At 39.4% G+C, this 21,921-nt stretch overlaps 1 protein-coding gene across 3 annotated transcripts in view; it reads left to right on the forward strand.

The window, feature by feature from the left end:
* Nucleotides 1-10,417: 10,417 nt before the first annotated feature.
* LRRK2 (leucine rich repeat kinase 2) overlaps nucleotides 10,418-21,921 on the forward strand; it is a 64,906-nt gene continuing 53,402 nt past the window's right edge. The window contains exons 1-6 of one of the 3 annotated variants that reach the window (XM_071733901.1): nucleotides 10,418-10,825; nucleotides 10,919-11,004; nucleotides 15,272-15,378; nucleotides 18,205-18,293; nucleotides 19,892-20,026; nucleotides 21,705-21,839. In XM_071733901.1, coding sequence (XP_071590002.1) covers nucleotides 10,663-10,825; nucleotides 10,919-11,004; nucleotides 15,272-15,378; nucleotides 18,205-18,293; nucleotides 19,892-20,026; nucleotides 21,705-21,839 — 715 coding nt within the window. In that variant the 5' untranslated portion in view covers nucleotides 10,418-10,662. Of the gene's footprint in view, nucleotides 10,826-10,918; nucleotides 11,005-15,271; nucleotides 15,390-18,204; nucleotides 18,294-19,891; nucleotides 20,027-21,704; nucleotides 21,840-21,921 lie in introns of those variants that run through there. The other 2 variants (XM_071733899.1, XM_071733900.1) reach the window with 2 other exon arrangements.

The following is a 21,921-nucleotide window of genomic DNA, read 5'->3' on the forward strand; positions in this document are numbered from 1 at the left end:
ATGCAAAGCCTTTCAGCTTCCACACTGCCAAACCTCCTTGGTCCTCACACCTCTTATTTAGCCATCTTCACGTATCAGGGGAGCCAGGACTTGAGCAGTGGCTTTGAGACACTCATCCCTGAGGCATTTTAGTGCTCAGGTAGACAAAGCAATGGCCAGTCCATATGAAGGCCTCATTTTCCTTTCTGTTTAAGAACTCAGTCAAGACAAAGCTTGTTTCAATTATTATTTTTCCATAGTAAACATCTGGATTTTTTTTTCCTCCTTTAAATAAATGGCTACAAAAGGGCTACCCATGGATTACAAAAAATGTTTTCTTCCCCTTGGTCTCACAGAGCCTGATGGGATGTAGTGTTATTCAGTGACTGAAGTGAATGCCAAATCAATTTTGAGAGAGGCTTAATTACACTGGCAATGCTGAGTAAAACAATAAAGACCTTGTACACAGTACTCTTGTTAGCAGAGTGCAAGGAAAAGAAATAAAATTGCACCCTTTTATTTCCAGAGTTGCAACATCACCCACGGATATGATTAGAAGCCTGCCAGAAAGCCAGCCACTGCCAGTATTGATAACACTGATATAAATGCACATTACAGCAAGCAGCTGTGATACTGGAAGCACTCAAGTATTGCACCTTAATGCCTTACCACTGACACTGCTGAGAGGCTAATTAATTTCAATCCATATTTTAACAAAAGTATTTGGCTAATTAAGACCATTACCAACAAGTATTCCTTTAGCTTACTTTGAGAATGTTAGTAAATTGAGATTTTTTTTTTCCAGTTTGAAAAAGGCAGTAAATAGATAAGCAACTAATTGAGAGAGATGTCCTCTTGGTAAAAGGAATGGAAATTTTAATACTATTTCAATAGCAAGCTAGGACCTGCTATATGATAGCTTAGCTGCTACCTTTCAGTTACTCGATACAGCCACAATGCTTGGAGAGACATAGGAACCCTAATTTCTTATGGTCATTTTAGCCACTTGCAAATCTGCTAAGTATTTCTTAGAACAATTTTTATATTTAAACAGGCTCTTGTAAAGAAAATGCCTTTAACTTACAGCTGGTACAAAAACATATTAAACTAAAATGCATTTTCTGTAAGAACTAAAGCCAGATCTACTAACCCTCAAGAGATTTGTAGAAAATGGGAAGTTTATATTTTTATAATCACTGGCAAGCCCAATAAGGTATTTTACCTATAATCTGGCAACATATATCTGGCATAAATCATATGAATAATTGCCTGCATAAGAGACAAGAATCTTCTTCCTTTTTAAAAAACATTGTAGATCAATTCAGCAATAATATAACAGAGAGAAGAGAAAAATTATATTGCTGGATTATGACTTACCTCGGTGCCACATTCTTAAACTATCCTTCAGGGATTTATATTAATTTGCACCACTGTCTTTAATTGTACTCTATAAATGTTGATGACAGACAGACATTACAATATCTTCAGAGAGACCCATAAAAATTAAATTGGAAAATACTAACAAAGCTCTGGCAAAATGTATCATACCTGACCTTCTAAACCCACTGGTGCTGCATAGTATTAGCTTCAGTTATTAAGAAAATACTTTAAAATCAAATAAATAAGAAGGGAAAAAATCCCAAGATGAGCAGTGCTACTTGGTTCAGACAGTGCTGGCCTCTAGTTGATGAGCAAAACCACTTCTGAATGCATTGCAGTGTACCTGGGACACTCTGATCTATAGGAAAGTAACATAAGGAAAGGTAAGTACCTTATTAGTAGACAAAACATTATTAAGTAGACCTTATAAAGTAAACCAGTGGTCCACTTTTCCTACTGTATCTGGGGTTCCTATACTTCATGCACTGTCAAAGTGTTGATTTTTCCAGGCTCTTTTTTCATTCACTCAGTGCTGTTTGATCCTCAGCCATGGGAACATTCATCCCCTTCCAAGACCATCACAGCCCAGTGCTACATCCCCACATCTGGCCCCTTAACCCTCCTCCTCAAGATAAGCCAGTGCCCCAGAATTTAGGCTTTATGTTACACCTCCTTAGAAAGCAGCCACAAATCACAGTTATTGTTCAGTTGTAGGTTGGTTTTTTTTTCTTGACGTTCTGATCAAGTGAAAGCTTTGTCTCTTTAGCAGAAGCTGTTTAATCAGCTACATACTGGCAGAAAACATCCTGAACATCTCCTATGGTTTCTAATTTTGACACACAAAGTGCATCATCAGCTATTCAGCAGGAAAGAGAAGAAAGAAGTAATGGAGCTTTAAAGTACTATAGTAATTTTATCTTCTAACATACAGATGTAGTGATACACAGCAAAGCAGTGTACCCAAAGGATGATGAGGGAAAAGCAGGTAGGCCAAAGACAGAAAATGCAGGAAAGGTCGAGGGCAGGAAACCCAGGAATAACCCCCCTCCCCCCCCTTTTTTTTTTTTTTTTTTTTTTTTTTAGCAAATCCAGGTCTTATCTTGCCTTTCCTGAGAAAAGCATAGTTTCAAGCAGACTTTGTTTAACTTAGGTTCCCACGGAGCCAAAAGATCCATGGACATGTTACTGCATTGAAATTACACACACCACTAGGTGTCAGCCCGGTTTAAGATATTGCATATACAAATTTATTTAAAATCTCACTTTCATTGAACTTTAATCTTCCTACTATATTTAGAAATGTCATATACAACACTTCTAAGCTGACTTTAAGGAACACATCTAATGACATCTGCAGAAAATCATACCATCAAATACTTAGAAGCTTTTTGAAACTCAAGCAGGATGCCTGCTTTCACAAAGGTACTTTTCATAGAATCAGTTAGATTGGAAAAGATCTTTAAGATCATGTAATCCAACTATAAACTGCACAGTGCCATGTCCACCACTCAACCACGGCCCTAAGCACCACATCCACCCATCTTTTAAACACCTCCAGGGATGGACACTCAAGCACTTATCATTGATAAAAATATTAAAGAGAACTGGACCCAACACTGAGCCCTGGGGAACACTACCTGTGACAGGCCACCAACTAGATTTAAGTCCTTTGACCACAGCTCTTTTGGGCTGTCCAGCCATATTTTCACCCAACAAAGAGTATGCCCAACCAAGCCCATCCATTTGGAGGCAGTGGAGGTGATGCACCTTCACGTACAGGGAGCAGAGAACAAGCTCAGGCTCATGGATATAATTTTTAAAATTCAAAGCCCAAACAGGTAAAACAAAGTGAAAAGGTTAAGGTAGAATACCTGTCCTGCCACTGTTTTCTGAAGCAATTAATCTGTTAACACCACACAACCCCTGCTGGCTACAAGAACTCATAAACTTCTAAACAGGCCCTGTCTGAGCACTTTTTGTCATCCAAATTAACTCCACACCCTCCAATCACAAGGCTTAAGACACAGAGAACAGGGATCTAATACAGGGAATAATACATATTCGAGCATTATGTCTTTAGTCATAAATATGCATGGGCTCTTCCAAGCAGACTTCAAAAACAAAAAAGGTGGTTATGAAGTCACTTATAATTAAGTTTTCATTCTTCTCTCCAGGGGGAGCATGATGAGACAGAACTAAGTGTGGAAAAATGGTCCTGACTGACACCATGCTTGGACAGAAACAGATTGCAGAGCAGTCCCCAGGCAATACCCAACACAGCCTTTGCAGGCTCACCAGTGAAGTAAAGCACTACAAATAAAATAATGGGAGAGCAGAAAGGGAGGGGAAAAAAACCCAAAACCAAACAAGAAGAACCTCACAAAACCAAAAACCAAAACCCACCACAATCAGAACTAGCAACTGTCAAAGGAAAGGACAGTTCTGGAACTGTTCCTTTCCAGCAATGCAGAAAAAATAGCCTGCAGTCTTTCCTTGCACACAGCCTCCCTCTCCTGTCAAAAAGATGAAGCTTCAGTTCTGAAATATGCTTGTATCACACTGCAACATACAGTTCTTTCACAACCAACCTCAAGTCTCTCCCTGATCTCTCATCCTATAAGCATTATAGAACATCCAAACCGGTGTCAACACCAAAGCTGTGAGTAATGAAGAAATGAGAACTGCCACAAAGCTGACGGCAACAGCAACTCAGAGATTGCTGATATCAAGGGCAGACTGAATTCAAACATGAAGTAGGAATTCTTATTACAGACATGATAATGAATGTTGCCAAGAGGATAAAAGGGTCCAAGAGAAGAAAATGATTCTTAGAAGAGACATCAGAGCTAACTGAAAACAGAAGGCAAAAACAGCCCCTTTACAACCCAAATCAACCCAGAGCTCCAAACTGGATTTTGTTTCTAATCCTAACCCATGAAACTGGATGAGCCTCAGACCCAGACCCCAGCCGTAACTCAGACAGAAAAGTTCTTGGAGGGGGGCATCTGTTGTTTTCTAGCAGCCTGCCCCTTCCTTTAGAGTCCCTTTGCAGCCTTACTCCAGGAGGATATCTAGGATTTGTCTCTCTCCTAACCTTAAGGATGGGCACAGCGAGAGCATTAAGCCAAGAATCTGAGCATCAGCCCCAAAACAATGGTCTCAGTGGGGAGATCTTTTGGCAGCCAAATTCTTCCCTTGGCATCTCCCTTTAGCCCACACCAAGGGGAGCTTGAGGCCTGGCTTTGCATCTAACCCTAGTTCTCATCCATGCCTCAGCCCTCAGATTCAAGCCCTGACTTAGACCAAGTCTCAGGAGAGAAGTCTTCTGGCAGCCTAAAGCTTCTGTTGGCTCTCCCTTTGCATTCATACTCTAAACAGAGCCCTAGACTTTGTTCCTCTCTTAATCCTGCAATTTCAGCAGCTGCAAAGGTGGCCTGGATTTTTTGGTCTATGCTTTCACCACTCTGTCACAAGACTCTGCCCAAAAGTATGAGTCCAATAAACATACCATCATGGTAAGAAAATTCCTTGCTGCTTTGCTAATGCAAATGCAATGTTACTACTTATGACACTGCCACCATCAATGCCTAAGCCACACCCCAGCCTGATGCAGAGAAAGAAATGCACAGATCATTCTGGCCAGAGTATTAGCTTCAGTTTAGATGGTTATATTTTTACTATTACAATATCAGACTGCCCTTAGGAAATACACTGTCCTCTTCAGGGGAACTTGTCTCTAATTCCTTGGGTAACTCAACCAGGTCACTGCAAGATGCACACCAATTCCCCAGAGTGCCAGCTTGGGGAATTTTTATCAGCCCCCTGCAAACAGAAGCAGCTCTGAGAGTGAGCTGGTGCACACAGGGCACAATCCCAATGAGCACTTAGCATGCAGCCACATCAGAGCTGCAGCCACACTGCAGCTTGCTTCAGTTCTCTAAAGGGATCATGGACTGCCTCAAGTCTCACCACACCTTCCTAACATACCACTGTGGCCAGGCAGTTGCCCACATCACTGCAAAACATTACTGACACAACCTGGACAAAACAGCAACCCAATATAAGCTGCACAAACCACAATTTCATGTCACTCTGTGAAGTCAATGACCCATGTAGAGCTCTGAAGATTCATGACTGATGCTATGGTACCACTTCCACAACCTTTATTCATCAGCCCAGTGGGGGAAAATCAGCTGCTTTACATGGGTATATGGTGCCTCTGTTCAGCATAGAAAACAGAAATGTTTCACTGCTAAGTGTTAGAAGCTGTGCTGGCTAAGGAGGAAGTGCAGTAACAGGCTCTCAGATGGTATAGATAAGATCTGGCATGGGCTTGGCCAAAGAGCAGGACCAGAGGAACACAGGACAGGCCTTGCAGAGCAACAAGACTTACCAGAAGTGGGCTGACACTTCTTGAGCCTGGCTTAGTGGCTGAGCACACAAACACCATATCTTTCCTGCACACAAACACATAGAATGAGGAAGAAACAGAAACCAGAGTAGTACTTCCCCATGTTATACATTTAACATCTTAAAGTTAAGCAGTCCTGGAGTATGGCCCCAGCAAAAAACATTTAGTTCAGTCCATGACAGCCCATTTTACAAGAAAAATGATATTCAACCTCACATTAAAAAAAACCCAAAAACTACACCAACCTAGTCTTCCTTGGTTGTTTCAGTTCTGGCTTATCTACAAAAAAGAATAGGAAAATTATTATTTGCTTCTTATAGGACATTACCTATCCAACAAAGACATGACCACAAAAATTATTAGTTTCTTCTATTTGAAGAATTTACATCTGCAGTGGTCAAACTCTTTTCAACAAGTGGCAGCTGCACTTCAGGCATCCTGTTTATGTGGCCTCACTTCAAATTCCAGATTAGCATTTCAGCCACATCCATGCATTGCCAAGTAGAGGGGAATCTGCCTGACAAATGGCCAGATTCCACAAGAACAAGCAGGATGGACCAGGCAGGGACACTGCAACAACCCAACACTTACCATAAGGATGAGTAGAAGATAAACACTGAAAATTTCAGATATCTGTAGTTTCAGGCAAGACTAATGTGGTGGGCACCAAAAAGGGCTGTGGTGAGCTGGCTCTGGCTGGACACAAGGCACACACAAAAGCCACTCTTAGTCTCTCTCCTCAGAAGAACAGAAGGAGAGAAAATATAAAGGGCTCATGGGTTGAGACAAGGACAAGATCACTCATTAATTTTCACAGGTAAAACAGATTTTACTCAGGGAAATTAATGTATTACAAATCAAATCAGAGAAGAATAATGAGAAATAAAAAATATTCTTAACACATTTCTTCTCTGCCCCATCCCTTCTTCCCAGGCTCAACTTTGCTTTTGATTTTCTCTGCCTCCTCCCCACCCTGCAGTGCAGGTGGTACAGGAAAAGGGGGTTGTGGTCTGTTCATCACACATTGTCTCTGTTGCTTCTTCTTTCTCAGGGGGAGGACTTCTCACTCTCTCCTTCTGCTCCAACATGGGGCCCCTTCCTCTGGAGACAGTCCTTCACAAACTTCCCCAACATAAGTGTTTCCAGTGGGCTGCAGTTCTTCACAAATTGCTACAGTGAGGGTCCCTAGCAGGATCACAAGTTCTGCCAGGAGCCTGCTCCAGTTATAGGCTACCCACAGGATCACAGCCTGCTCTGAGCATCCAGCTGCTCTGGTATGGGGTCCTCCATTGGACTGCAAGTGGCTACAACCTCCACAAGCTGCAAGGGTAATCTCTGCTCCAGCACCTGGAGCACCTCAAGCCTCTCCTCCTTAACTGACCTTGGGATCTGTAGAGCTGTTTCTCACATTCTCACTCCTCTCTCTAGCTGCATTTGCATAGCTTGGTTTTTTGGGGGTTTTTTCCCCCCTTCTTAAATATGCTGTTCCAGAGATGCATAACACTGCCATGATGGGCTCCATCTTGGCCAGTGGTGTTGGACATGGGAAATCATCTAGCAGCTTCTCAGAGAAGTCACCCCTGCAGCCCCATTACCCCACTACCAAAACAAACCAGTAAACACTAATTGTGTATTGCCACACAAATCCAATACAACTGATTGTATGTGTTTTTTTACAGAGCAGTTGTTTTGTCTAAGCCCATGCATTAGTATAATTTAGTTTCCTTGTCTCCTGTCCCTTCTCCAGGGACACCATTCATGTGAAAAACAAAAGATCAGACACCACCTTGGTGCTGACTGCTGGCCAAAAAACTTCTAACAGTGGAAGAATCTTGAGGTAGTAAATATAGATATGACTGCTCAGTTTTTAATATTGCATAACCTTGCCAAAAGCTCATAGCACACATATGCAATGAAACGAGGCATAATGCAGAAGTGATTGCACCAAGTACAAGTGGTCAGACCTCAAGGTTCATAAAGTCATTACAGTAAGTAGTGAATCCTAACACGTTTTGAACACTGAAAAACAAAAAAAAGAAAGCTTTAACAAAGTATGTTTAATGGAAACCTCATTCCAAGTTCTGTACAAGAAAAAAGCTTCAGTGTTATGAGGCAGCTACTTTTTCACTGAAATTGGGTGACAAATAAGATGACAAAGTCTTGCTAGTATATGCATGTTAAAATAACAATGATCAAGGCAAAACCCATTCACATTGTCCTATATTCTTTATACAACCCAAATCTTAGTTTCAAGTTATTAGTAGCCCTATCTGAGTCTAGCAGGATAAATACAGAATAGTCCAAACTGGGCTGCTAGCTACCAATCTCAGTAAAAACAAAAAAGGGGAAATAACTCTTTTGCACCCAAAGTTTCAAGAATGAACCAGCTGCTACATAAATCTGGCAGATTTCATAAGAAAAAAACAACAAACAAACAAAACAAAACCATAAAAATAAAACTTGTAGGAAAGACAGGTGCTTGAAAGTTAGTTATCTTGAATTTAAGAAACACCAAGGGAGGTTCAGTGTCTACATAACACTTCAATGCCTAACTGGGACACCCTGAAGAAAACACAGTTGAGATCTCTTAGGAGACTTAAAAAAAAAAAATAAAAATTAAACTATAAATCAAGGTTGCATTTCAGCTCTAAGTTTTGCTTTCTGTTTCCCAGGCCTTAAGATTGCCAAGAAGCTGACATTTGCTTGGGACAGAGTTGTTATGAAAAATACTAACACAGGAAAGGCTCTAAAAGCAGCAAAGCTGAAAATATCATACACATATAATCTCAAGTGACGTGCATCCAGCACCCAATTAAAGAACTCACATTTCAGAGGAAAGACCTGGTCCCCAATTTTTGTTAAACAATCCAACGTTTTTCCAGTTATATTCACTAAAACCCTAATACTTAAGTTGCACTTGTGAACTGTTGTATAAACCACAATGCAAGGAACTCCAGAGCAGCTGTACTGCTGAACACAAAATAACCACAAATTCAGTTTAAAATTTGAAAGTTGTATTAATATGGCTTTATCAATACCAGTAGTTGTAACTTAGCAACTGGCATTTCCACTCAGTATAAACTATAAAGACTGACCTTTGAGAATCTTTTGCTGAACTTTGATAATAGCCACAGCTTTGCAGGTACTACTGGAGAAAGCTAATTACTGATATAATGTGAAATATTGTATTCATACCATGAGCAAGATAAAAGAATCTTGTCAGAACTGCCAACAACAAGGCTTTAAATGTAGAAAATAAAGTTTAAAGTTTTTCTTCATGTTTGAATTACCACTTCTGAAGAAAGGAAATAATGTATTTCAAGTGAAACAACCATTTAATACAACTGATTTTTTGTTTAGTCCAGATTTAATGCATTCCAAACATCTCAAACTATGAGCCACAATTTCATAAAGCTATCTCACATGTATATTTGTTTTCACGTGCTTCAGACACTAGCTCACCACTTAACAACTCCAGTCCTAGTTTACAGGCTGTAATTGGGATGCCAAGACAATAGTTTCTTTGTGCACAAAACCCTAAGGGACACTGAACGATGAAGAGAGGAACATATAAGCTTGAAGACCAATACACCAACAGACCATAGACAATATGTCCAGGACCACATGGCTTCAGAGGCACTACTAAACACTTTTCTAAAGCTTAGTTTGAGAAATAAATTAGTAACCTGCAACTATGCTATTTAATGAACATTATGCATCTCTATCAACCAAATATTGCAATCCAAGCAAAAGCTTCAACTAGATCCATACTACCACCACAATTCTTCAAAGATTAAGGCACTTGTCTAACTAAAGTCCAGTTCATCTGAAGAATTTAAACTCTTAATTTATACCTCTATATTTAATAAGTATATGCAAGTTCTTTATGCAGCATGTTCTACTGATACTGTCTCTCTAATAAAGAATTATTTTTTAAAAGTAATTGCTCATCTCCTACCCACACATCACTATCTTGGAAGGGACAGCAGAGGTACCAGAAACATTGGCAGACCTCAGGAAAATTGCATCAACAACAAATGAATCAATGCATGCACACAGCAAGAGAATCTTCTTATCTCTACATGGCAATCTCTCACCGAAAGGCTTGCAAGGAAAGTTGATTTCTAAGTACAACAAACACTTGTTTTAAACAAGCCCCTAGATCTGTGTCCACAAAGCCAGAGCACTCCAGGGCACAGAGCACACCTCCCTCAGGTAAGGAGGGCCACAGCTTCACCTCAGCTGCCTCACACAGCCCCAGGAGCCCTCCCACCTTCCCTGTTCCTTAACATGCCCCTCACATGGGGAAGGGATGAAACCCCCAAACACCACACCAGGACAGAGGGCACTTCATCGGCCCAGGGAGCTGCACACTGGGCATGCATTGGCTATAGTTCCTTCCCTTCTCCTCCCCTATCCAGCAGGGCACTATAATCAATGCTCTCATCCACCACAGCACTGAAAAGATAAATCAGCTTCCCCATAGTCCCAACCCTGGCCACAAACACCCCCGCACCTCACCCGCAGCCCGGCCTCGGGGCCCTTTTATAGCATAGACGGCTCGATGGGGCGGGCTCTGCTCCCCACCCCGACCATCCCATTGGGCAGCTGTGTTGTCAATCACCAGAACTGGCGAGCTGCCAGCGTGCCTGGCCCCGCCGCCGGGCCCCTGTGCCAGGGACGTGGGCGCCCCCTATGGGCAATGGCGGCTCGGTCTCCGCGGCCGCGTCCCCGGAGCGGCGGGAGGGGCAGCGGCAAGCGGCCGGGTGACGCCGGGCGGCACTGCGAGCGCGACGGCGGGACGGGCCCGCGCCGCCCGCCCCTCCTCCCTGCGGGCCGCTGAGGCCGGTGGATGGGGTGAGGCGGCCGCCGCGGAGGTCAGCGGCTCGGCCATGGCCAACGCCGGCCGAGAGGAGGGGGAGGCGGCGGCGGCGAGGGACGAAGAAGCCCTGAGGAAACTGGTGGTCCGGCTCCAGAACGTCCAGGAGAGCAAGAGTCTGGGGACGGTGGTGCAGACCCTGAGCGACCTGCTGGAGCTGGCGTCCCGGCTAAGCGGTAAGGCGCGGGCGGCCCGGCCGCTTTGCCCTGCCCTGCCCGGCTCTGCCTTGCCCGCGGGTCGCTGACCCGGCCCGTCTCTGTCCCCCACAGCTCCCCGGATCTTCAGTGGAAGAAACGTCCATGTCCCCTTGCTGGTGGTGCTGGACCTGTACCCGGGAGCCGCGGGCGTGCAGCAGGTAAGGGCGGCGGGGCCCTGAGGGACCGGGTGAGGGCGGGGGCCGGGGCCGCCTTCCCGCCGCTCCGGCTTCGCTCCTCAGGATAAGCCGAGCCCTCCAGTTATTTCCTGGAATAAAAGTTAGCGCTCGGCTTGTTTATTGCTTTTTAACTTGTTCTCTTCAGTAATGAAGTAATGTTGTTCTGTAAAAGGGCGCTGTATCCGCTTGCATTTAAAGGGACAGGTGTTCCAGATTTTTGCTGATACCATTCGCTGCATCTGTTTCATCGGCAAAAGAAGGCGAAGTAGAAAATAAAAATAAAGCGATGTGAATACTGTATGACATAGGCGTCTAAATTACCAGAACTGTATCTAATATATTTTCGGCATGTCAATATGAATTTTGCCATGGTTAAATAAATTTCTGAAAAACAGACTTATAATATGAATTCATACATATGTAACCCAAGAGCTGTACAAGCCGTGGTTTTAGAAAGGGAAATAAAAATCTTTTATCTAAGAGTAGGTTCTGCAATTCAAGGTACTGCTTGCCTGCTCCTGTAACTTTACATTTAGATTATAGGCATGGCACTTGCACAGTTTGATGTTTTACTTACAGTACAGCTGCCAGATTTGTCATATGAAACAGCTTCTTCCTGGCAGTCATATTACTAAATTTCTAACTGTTATGTTTAAAGGATGCTAATAAACTCCAGATTTCTGTGCAACCCACTTTTTTCTATCTTTTTTAAAATTAAGCCTATGTGTATAGTTAGAAAATTTTTGGTCCCTTTACTTTTTCCTGTTCATCTAGAAGACAAAATTTATATTGCAAACGCCTCTTAAATAATAGTATATTTTAAAGTGCAGAAGGGCAGAAGGATACAACTCAGTTTAAAATACAAAATTATAATTGTATAGTGATAAATCTGGAGTAACAGTGATTTCGAGTTTCCTTTCAAGGAAATAAATATTTGTGTAGAGTCTGAAGTTTTATCTTATGTTACTATTGAATTGGCAGGTCATTAAGAAATACAGAAGAATGAATCAGCTGTTATTTTCAGTATAAAGAATATCATGTTTATAACAATTTACAAAAACAGTATCCAGAAGTTTAGAGTAAGAAGTAAAAGTGTGAACTCAAAGGAAGTCTGAAATAACAGCACAAGACTCAAAAATGCATAAGGAAGATAATGGTTATTTAATTTTCATTTGAACTGTGTTAAGGTGCCTCACTCTTGATCTAATACAGAATTTAAATGAGTTCTCCTGTTGTCTCTATCTGCATTTGCAGTCATACGGTGTTTCAGTTTGTAAGTTTTGGAGCTTTTGGAGCATTACTACATTGTAATAAAGTGTGAAATTCATAGCCAGATCAAATTCTATTCCTCATAAAATGTCATAGGCAGCTCTTTCTTCACATTCAGTTATGATATCCACAAACGTCTACAATATGTTAGTAGAGCTCTGGTCTTGCTTGTGATTCTGTGATTTGTTTACAGTTTTGTGAATACACCATTCTCATTCCATAGCAGTGATGATGTAGTCTCTCGGTGATTTCAGTGCAGTCTCTTTACACTATGAATGAATTTTCATTGAATAAGTGGAATGATCACCCTCTTTTGCTTTTGTCATTGTAATAAAATAGACTCGCATCAGAGAATAAACACAGTAAGAGACATACCTGAAGTGAGGATTTTGTTTTCTTCTCCTTAACTGGTTACAAAACACCATGTTGTGCTGGTGTTCCACTGCCTTGTACAAAATAAATTTGCTACAGGCTGCAAGCTTCTTGAGAAGTAAGGTGTTACTGGGTTGGAAATTCAATAGTGCCTTAAAGTAAAATAGACATCTTTAGGTAAATATGGTAGTTTCTTTCTGCAGTGACTCTGGCAATGATTGGAGCAGCTTAGAAACTCCAGAGCAAAATATGTTCACACTTGAGTAAAGAGCTGTGTGCAGAGCTTTGTTGTTTCATGTAGAAGGTGTGACCTAATATGATAAAAGGGTCTTATTTCAAAATAACAGTTTCAGTGCTGCTACCAACTGTTTCTGTGTATAGGAACCTGTAAGTGTTTATAAGAATATCTTTGTTTGCTGGTTTTTGTTCTGCAGCCTTTAGGATTTCTGTTACTTAAACATATATGCCTTTCTTATGTGATTATTAAACAGACAGTAAGCTCTCTGCTATCTCAGATTGTGATTTTAATATTGTAAAATAGATGACATGTCAGCAGGTCATATGTTTCCATTGATCTTCTCTGGTTTCACAGTTCTTAGAAATGTTTGTCTGTACTTGGAGTCACAATAATCCCATTAAAATGTTTAGTGGAAATATAATTTTCATCAGAAACAGTTTTAATACAAAAAGGAATTTTCTAAAGTTAAAGTTTTCATCAGGTTCCAAATTTTACAAGAACATTTAGGATGGCATGAAGTTTTAAAATAAAATAAAATGGCATGACTTTTAAATGAAAATAAAATCTTTCCTAATCATGACAGTGTGCAAATGGTCACCTCTACGATGTCTTTGCCATGCAGATTTGAAATCTGTACCTGATTAACAGTCACTGATAAATCTTTTTTTCTTGGAATATATAAAATTAGGTAATTACATATCTACATCCTGGGGAGGACTCATGGTTGTTAAGACTGTTCTTTGTGGCTGTGTGTGACACAGACTCAGTTACACAGAGCAGCCTGATCTTCCTGGATGTCCATAGTAATTGGTTTGCAGTCTCATGCTTAGCAAGCCAGCTTCCTATCCAAGCAAGAGAAAACCATGGAAATTGGCTCCTGGTCAAGCTCAATCTGCTGACATTATTGTTGTCATTTGCTTAAAATCTTTGGCTCTGCAAATCTAAACTGAAATAGAAACAAAACTACTGCAGATAGTGTGAACTTAGCCTGTGTAACCAAGTAAGTGAAAAATAAAAGCAGAATTCCAGTTCCCAGGGTGCTGCATCACCTTTTTCATAGTCACAAAACCTGTTATGAAAGCTGCCTATATTCAAGTTCCCTGTGGGTGCCTCTGGTCTTGCAGACTTGTAGGGTTAGAGATTGTGCACTTACCATGAACTTTGCAGTTAAACATATTGGAGGTAGCCATTTACATTCCTCTTGTTGGCTGTCCTGTCTTGACCCCTTTGCTTTACATAACTTCTGCTGTAAACTGATACAGTTACATGTACAGTTTTTGAGCCATAATCAGACTGTCTTCTCTCTTGACCCTATTCTTATAGCATGCAGGCCTACTTCCACTTTGTTCCTTGGTTTTGGTTTTTCTTTTCATTTATATGTCCCAAGAAACTTTTATTCCCTGTTTCATTCCTTCAATTCAATCAGCTTCATCTTGACTTTTGACATATCTCAATTTCTCTTTCAGTACAGTGGAGCTTTCTTGCTCATCAGTTGGTCCTTTGTGCAGATTTTGCTTACTGCATCCTCACTAAAGCCCAATTAATCATGTCAGCCTGCAGGCATTGATAAGAGATTTCTCCAATATGGAACAACAAAGAGGAACATTTCTCAGTTCTGGCATTATTTAGAGATGTTTGAAAGCCAAAGAGTTTCCATAAGATAGAGCAAGTAGTTATTTACGTAACTATGTATACCAATATACATATTGGGGTGGGTGTGTGTGTATATACATTCTATATAACAAAAAATATATTGGTTTTAGTTCATCTTTCCTTATGATCTGAAATTTTTTACTGTCTTCATTATGTTTTGAGAACACACAGTACTGAGGATTGGTGGCAAGAATATGAATATGAATATGAATATAATATGAATATGAATATATCAGATACCTGTTTAGGTATCTGATCCCTGTTTAAAAACATTTGGCACCTTTAAAAAATTATTCTTTCTCCTCATAATTTGAGAAGAATTAAAATCCAATGGCAAATTCTTGTGGAAAAAGTCCTTTTCATTTTAGATGGATTATGTGTGCTAGTGCAGTGGTCTTTCCTGGCCTGTGATGACATGCTGTGGGTCACATTTTTTTCTCTGTGTCAGCATCTCTTTGAACTATGTCCTTTATCCTCAATGACTGCTGAAGTACATTGAGAGTGATGTGTTCCTGCAGGCCATATATTCAGAATCATTAACATATGTATTTAAGCTTTTTATGTCATTTTTGTTGTCTTGTGTTAATTAAATTTCCCTTACTTTAGCAAAATAGCCTTTCAGAACATCCAACTTCCAAAAGCCAAGAATATTAGAAGGCAACATAGCAGTTTGAAACAGAATATCTGTTCTAACATAGCTGCATTTTTGTTTTACAGATGGGTTGGTCACTTCTCTGTAAATTAATAGAAATTTGCCCAAGTACTCTACAGAACATAACTCCTAAGGATGTTGGGAAGGACTGGGAAGGACTGGGTGTTCACCAGTAAGTATTCTGTATGTAAAGAGTCTTCTATAACTCTTCTGGTTATCATATTTATGCAATTAAGTATATTTACATAAAGTTATTATATCAGCTTCTAAATGTGTAAAGATTTTTGTTGTTTTCTTCAGTCTTCAGAAAGGGAGGCTCATGTAAGCAGAGATCTTACCTGTGTATGTAAACACCTGATGGAGAAAGTGAAGGAAACAGACAGCCTTTTAGTGGCAGCAATGGGCACAAATTACACTTAGGCACTAAAAAACAAGCAAGCTTTTTCCTTTTTTTTTTTTTTTTTTTTTTTGTGGTTGTTTTGACACTGATCAAACACTAGAAGTTGCCTAGAGAGGTTGTGAAGTCTCAAGCCTCAGAGATGTTCAGAACCAGACTGGGCATGGCCTGAGCAATCAGCTGGTTTTGGCCCTGCTTCCAACAGGGGAGTTGAAATGGGAGATCTTCAGAGGTCCCTGCCAGTCTCAACAATGCTGGAAATCTCTGGTTATCAAGGTCTTCTGTTTTAGTAAAGAGATGCAGTATTACCTGGATGGTTGTGTGTGTCTATGTTCTTTCCAGATGTGATAAATTAAATCTTTAAGCTTAAAGTAGTGCAGATAGAGAGGAGAATTTGTCATGCCTAATCTTAGTTGTCTAAAAATTCAGTATTTAAACTGGTCACCTCAGCTACCTGTGAAGTCAGTGGACACAATTGCCTTCAGAGAGGATGACTCATTCCAACTTTTTTCTAAGTTACCCTGGAGCAAATTGTGGTTTGGACTTGCTCATCTCCATCCTCTTGAGGAAGCCAAAGCAGCTGGTTTCTGGATGGCTGTGGTTAGTTGGGATGAAAACTCACATCTGTAGTTGTTCCATAGCACAAATGATAGTTGTAGATGTGTGTGTAATACAAAGAGGGGAGAAGGGCTTGGTTTGGTGTTCTCTTGTTTTGACAGGTTGCCTCATTGCCTCATTCAGGGCTGATAATGACAGCAAGAACCTGCAGCCTTGTAACTCTCCTAGTGAATCTGCTTCTGCCTTTGTAGTCTTCACCACGCCTTTCCTTAGAAAGGTTGCTATTGTAAGATCATTTGCATGAATGAAGATGCAGTTTGGTTTTATTTGGGGTTTCTTTATTTGTTTTGGTTTGGTTTTTTTTATAGTGGCTACACTACCTGGTCAGTAGGGAAATAAATTCCCTTGAAAAAAAGTGTTGGCAATTTTTTGTTAGGAAGAGATTTTGGTTGTTTTTCATGAGCAAGGAATAAGTGAGCTGAAGCTGTACAAGCTATCTGAGATTTCTTTGGAGACTCAAAGGCTTGTTAATTAACTGAGACTTAGTCTGAGAGCTAGAAATATTGGTGTTTGTCCTGAAAAAATTGTGCTTTCCCACAGCTTCCTCAGAGCCCACACAGTATGAGCAGTTGAACAAAGCATCATTTTCAAAGTCAAACCTCAGTAAAGATCTGATGATAATGTTGTACAAGATTCCTTCCCACTATTGATATTTTAGCCAACTGCATATCCCTGTTTGACATCTTGCTGGTTTTGCTTGCTGTGGAGAAACTTATTCTTAGTGGGGGAGAGGGCTTTGGGGCTTTGTCCTTTCTGTCAGTGCCAAAGGCAGAGCAAGCCAGCTGAACTGTATCTCAGGTTCCTTTTAGGGGAGGTGGGACTAATACTGCAGTGTTCAATACCATATTGACTACGTGCTGCTTGCAGCACAGCAAGACAGAAAATAGTTATCATAGGGAGGAAAAGGTAGTTTTCTTTGCAAGAGTTTTTCACTGTTGTGTAACTATTTTAGGATAAAAGAAATCTTATTTCAGGATAAAAGAAATCTTAAGCTAGAAAAAGCATTTGTTCCTTGTTTCTCAACCATGAGCCAACTTGACCAAATTACAGTTGGTTTACAAATGGTAGTTTGGTATTGATTTAGGTATTCTTGGCAGGCAGTGTGATAAATAATTTAATAGTCGCTGTCACCGTGAGGAGGAAGAAAGAAATTCCTTCAGTGTATTTGTATCCTTTTTACAAGCTGAAATAAACTTTATGAGATGTTTTGTAATCTCCTGTGTTAAAGTCCCATAAGGCAAATGAGGTTTAGAATATTTTACATTCTCACTCTTGGTTATACTTTAAATGTGAGGGTAGAGGCAGGGAATTTACTCTGCATTAGATGTGCTTTAGTGGGTGATTCTTTTACCTTGAAGCATACAGAGCACCTGCAGAGCACTTCTGTAAAATTCCCTCTTCCTAAAGCAAAATTCCTTCCCCACAGCAGAAATCATGAGTGACTGGTAGACAAGGGAGAGAAATTTAATGGTTTCAGAGCATTTCATAACTCAGTGGTGTTTTCCATCCATTCAGGGTGTAAGGATTAAGAAAGTCTAAGCCACAGTTAAAAAGTCAACTGTGGTTGATTATGATGCAGCATGTCAGGGGTTAATATCCATGGGTCTCAGAGCTGGCAGTCTATTAAAAGTTTCTTTTTGGTGATCTGTCCAGCTCACAATCCTGCTTTCTCTAGAGTAATGTCAGCCTGAATGAGACTTGTCCTCTGTAAAATATATATAACCAATTAAAAAATTAAAGTAAAATTGATAAATTACACATCATTGAAATATGATAATAGTTAAAATACCAGCATCACTTCACTGCTAACTTGATAAAAACATATAATGAAGAAGTTTAAAAAAAAATAATTGGGAACTTTTTAAGCTTTTGATAACTTCTGGTTTTGAAGTAAGCATTTGATAAAATTTTGTGTATGTTAATACTTCTCTAGTCATAAATTTTTGTTTGTTTTTTGTTTTGTTGTTGTTTCGTGGTTTTTAGGCAGATTCTTAAAATGCTTGCAGTCCACAAAGGGAATATAAATCTCTCAGTAACAGGACTGAAAGCATTAAATCTTCTCCTCATGTCAGGTATTGTGTTTTATATTTTTACTTTGTCTAAGGCTTTAAACCAGAACTGTAGCATAAAGTGACTGTAAATGTCAGACCTGATTTTTCTCTCGGTTTTACTCCTTAAATTCACATCTCATATGTGCTTGTACACAGAATAATGAGTACTGTTTTGCACCATTTTTACACAGGTAGAAAGGATTCTCCAAACTGTAAGAGTGAAAAATGTAACTGTTTAATTTTGCCAATTTGTTGCTAGCATAGACACAAATCTTGCTGTTAAATAATTAAATACAGTTAAATAGTAAAATAAGAGCTTATTTTTTCTTACGAAATGTAAACCTGATGATATTCTAACTTGCTTCTTTTAGTACATCTTTTTGACCCTAAGGGAGAGATTCTCTGTTAGCTCAATTTGAGCTAGCATAAAATATTGGCACAAATTGTCATTAGATTTAGTGTTACCATTGACTTTAAAAGGTGTTACAAACTAAGGATTGGACTTCACTTTAAAAAGTTATAGGTAATCCATCTGTCCAAGCTTCTGATGTAGGCAGTAGAGAGACACAGGAATCTATAGAGGATTATTCATGCTATTCATTTATCTTGTTTTATAAGATCAGTTACCTCTTGAACCTGTTTTTCCCTCCCTTTTGATTTTAGAGAGGTCTTGTTAAAAGGCATTACACTGTGAATAATAATAATGGCAAAATGGAGCTGTTAGCAACTGTTATCAACACCTTCCTTCTTTTAGTTGGGCAGTATTTTAAAAGATCCTAAAGTGTTGACTGGATATCCCACAACAGTTTATTCCTTACTGCTGCTCTTCTCAGCAGCTCATTAACTGAACTTAAACTCTCATTTCAACTACCTTACTTCAGAAAAACAGTTGAAATTTTACCTTGTCAGAAAAATATCTTAGTATTCTTTATTTCTGTTTGTCTGCAAACTTGAGTTGCAGTGTAATTGGAGCTGACAGGCTGGTGTGAATGCCATGTAGAAAGATCTTTTCTTAAACCAACACAAAAAACCTAGCTGAAACACTATAGCAGGCATTATGAATTCTGTTGTTTTTGCACCAAGCTTGCAAAATTGTAATGAATATGAATCTTTTTCCCTATAGAACTATAGATTAATATTTTTTGCTGTAAGAGCAGCAGTGAGATGGGCTTTTCAGTTCAGTTCCAGGCTGAATGAACAGCTGAGAGGTAGAACAGGGTTTCATGATTCACTATAGCTGAGAGGTACTCTGCAAATCCCCTCTTGTTTTGCTCAGGCAGTGTAGTCCTGTTCTCTTTTTTCCACCAATCCTACTTTGTGGACTATTTCAACCTGCTGTGAACTGGATCACTGATGTATGAAAGTAAAGAAATGTGGGAGCAAGAGTGGAGGAGAGCTCTCTTTTTGCAGTAGTGTATTAGAGCATCTCTGCTGTGTTGTAAAATTTTGCCTTAAAAGAGAACTTCCTCCTGGACTGTACAAAACCCTGGATTTGAGCCATCAGAGTGAATTTTAAGGACAGTAATAAAGAATTTTTATTTTGATTGTTAAAGTACCATACTTCTAATTAAAATGTTGAGAACTAATGAGTGCAAGATGTAATCTCTTCTGCTTTTCAGACATAATTGCTTTCCTGATCTTGGAGGAAGAGGTGGATGTGTTTTCCTTAGTATTTAACGCCATGCACACATTCCCTAAAAATGAAGAAATCCAGCAACATGGGTGTAAAGCATTACACAAACTATTTGAGAAAGGTACTTATAACTTCTAGTTTATTAAGTTAGAAAAATGTATAGGTTGGGATGGGATAAAAAATGAGTAAATTACAGCTACTAACTAACTAACTAAAGGTTTCGTTCTTGCATTATGAATTCTGTTTGTGCTTTATATCTGTTTGTTAAATGAGTTAGCCCAAAACAGATTTTTGCAAGCAATATCACAGATTTCCTAAATTAGAACGACTGTGAAATTTTGAAAAATCAAAATATCTCTTTATTTCTGACTCTAGAGTTAACTGAAAAGGTGGGATTCAATGTTAGTCGGTAACAGTGGAACAAAGAGTAGCAGTTGATTAAAATTTTCAAAAAAAAAGGTTTGTTTACTTAAAGACTATAAAATTTTACTAAAAATTCTAAAATACAGCAAAATGTTTCCACTTTGGAAAAATATGTGATTGTTCTTTTGATCCTGACAATGCTGAAAGGTAGGAAAGTATCATTATATTGTTGCTCTGTTTCTTCTGAGAAATGAAGGTACCATGTGTTGAATTTCTGCAAAATGTTCAGGAGCTGCATGTGTAAAGGCCAGAAATCCTGTTGTTGTAGCAGCTTTGCTTTGAATTTTTTGCTTCAAAATAAGTATTTAGAACTACTAGCTCTCCTACCAAGTCCACTGTACTCCTTTGCTTCAAAGATAGTCTCTAATTCTGTAGATTTTTTTCTTTCTGGCACCATTTTATACTGCTTTTTCTAACTCTTCCTCCCACATGCGTGCCTGCATTCTTTCATAACTCTACATAAATACTTTTGTCCTGATGTATTTTCTTTTCAGTCTCTAGAAAAATCTGAGCTTCTTAGATTTTTGGTGTGTGGTTTTTGTAAGTGCCTGATTTTTACAAATCTACAGACTGCTCCAGGTCCTGCATACTTTCTTCTTGATGGCATTGCTAATGTAACAAGTTCCCAGGCTTGTCCCTGGGTATTTTTTCCTGCCTCCAACCCACCTTGCCAGTTATTGTAACGTGAATGTTTGCCTAGCCTTAGCTTGAACCAGATCCAGAAAATGATTCTACTTACAAAATTTAAAATGTTTTGTTCATTCTCAACCTGTATCAGTTTCCTTACCTGGTTCAATGCACAGTCATGCAGTCATGCCAGCACAAATGAAAGGAGGCAGGGATGGAAAAACATTAAACCATTATTGTCATGAAGGCAAGATACTGTTAAAGCATGGGTTTGATCTTTATGGAAAGAACTCCATCATCAAAAAAAGAAAAACAAAAAAAAACAAAACAAAAAAACAAACAAAAAAAAAAGAAGTGAAATAAAATAATAGAATATGCAAAATGTCATTCCATCAAGTTGTTTTCACTGAATGCTTGGCCTTGCCTCCACTTATATGCTGCCTTGGTGGGGAATATCTGAAGTTCATTCTGTGAAAAAGACTATTTTTTTATAAATACTAATTCACAGGGAAGCACTTAAAAGTTACAACCTAGCTACATAAAGTGCAGGCTAGAAAAAGTTCTCTATCAAGTAGTTCAGTTTTTAGTAAAAGGCATCATAACTGTGGAAGTTAATATGTAAGGAGAGTACCATACTTTTTTGAAACAGAAAATAAGTATAAGGAAACTTGATAAAAACTATTTTCTTACATTGTACCAGGATTTAAATTGTTTCCTCAATATATACTGTATCTCTCTTGCTTTTTAAGTTCCAGAAGAGCAGCTGACTGAATTTGTAGAAAGCAAAGATCATATGATCATACTGAAAGTATTTAAAGAGTTTCCAGAGAAAGAAGAGGTGATTCTTCCTGCACTTTATTCATTACATTCCTTGGCTGGTCCACGTAAGTGTATTTTTGAAAGTTTTTTTCAGTTCCTCATTTCCTATAATTCCCTTCAGTTTGTGGTAAACTTTCAGGAATTGTC

Source organism: Heliangelus exortis, chromosome 1, assembly GCF_036169615.1.
Source record: "Heliangelus exortis chromosome 1, bHelExo1.hap1, whole genome shotgun sequence".
NCBI lineage: Eukaryota > Metazoa > Chordata > Aves > Apodiformes > Trochilidae > Heliangelus > Heliangelus exortis.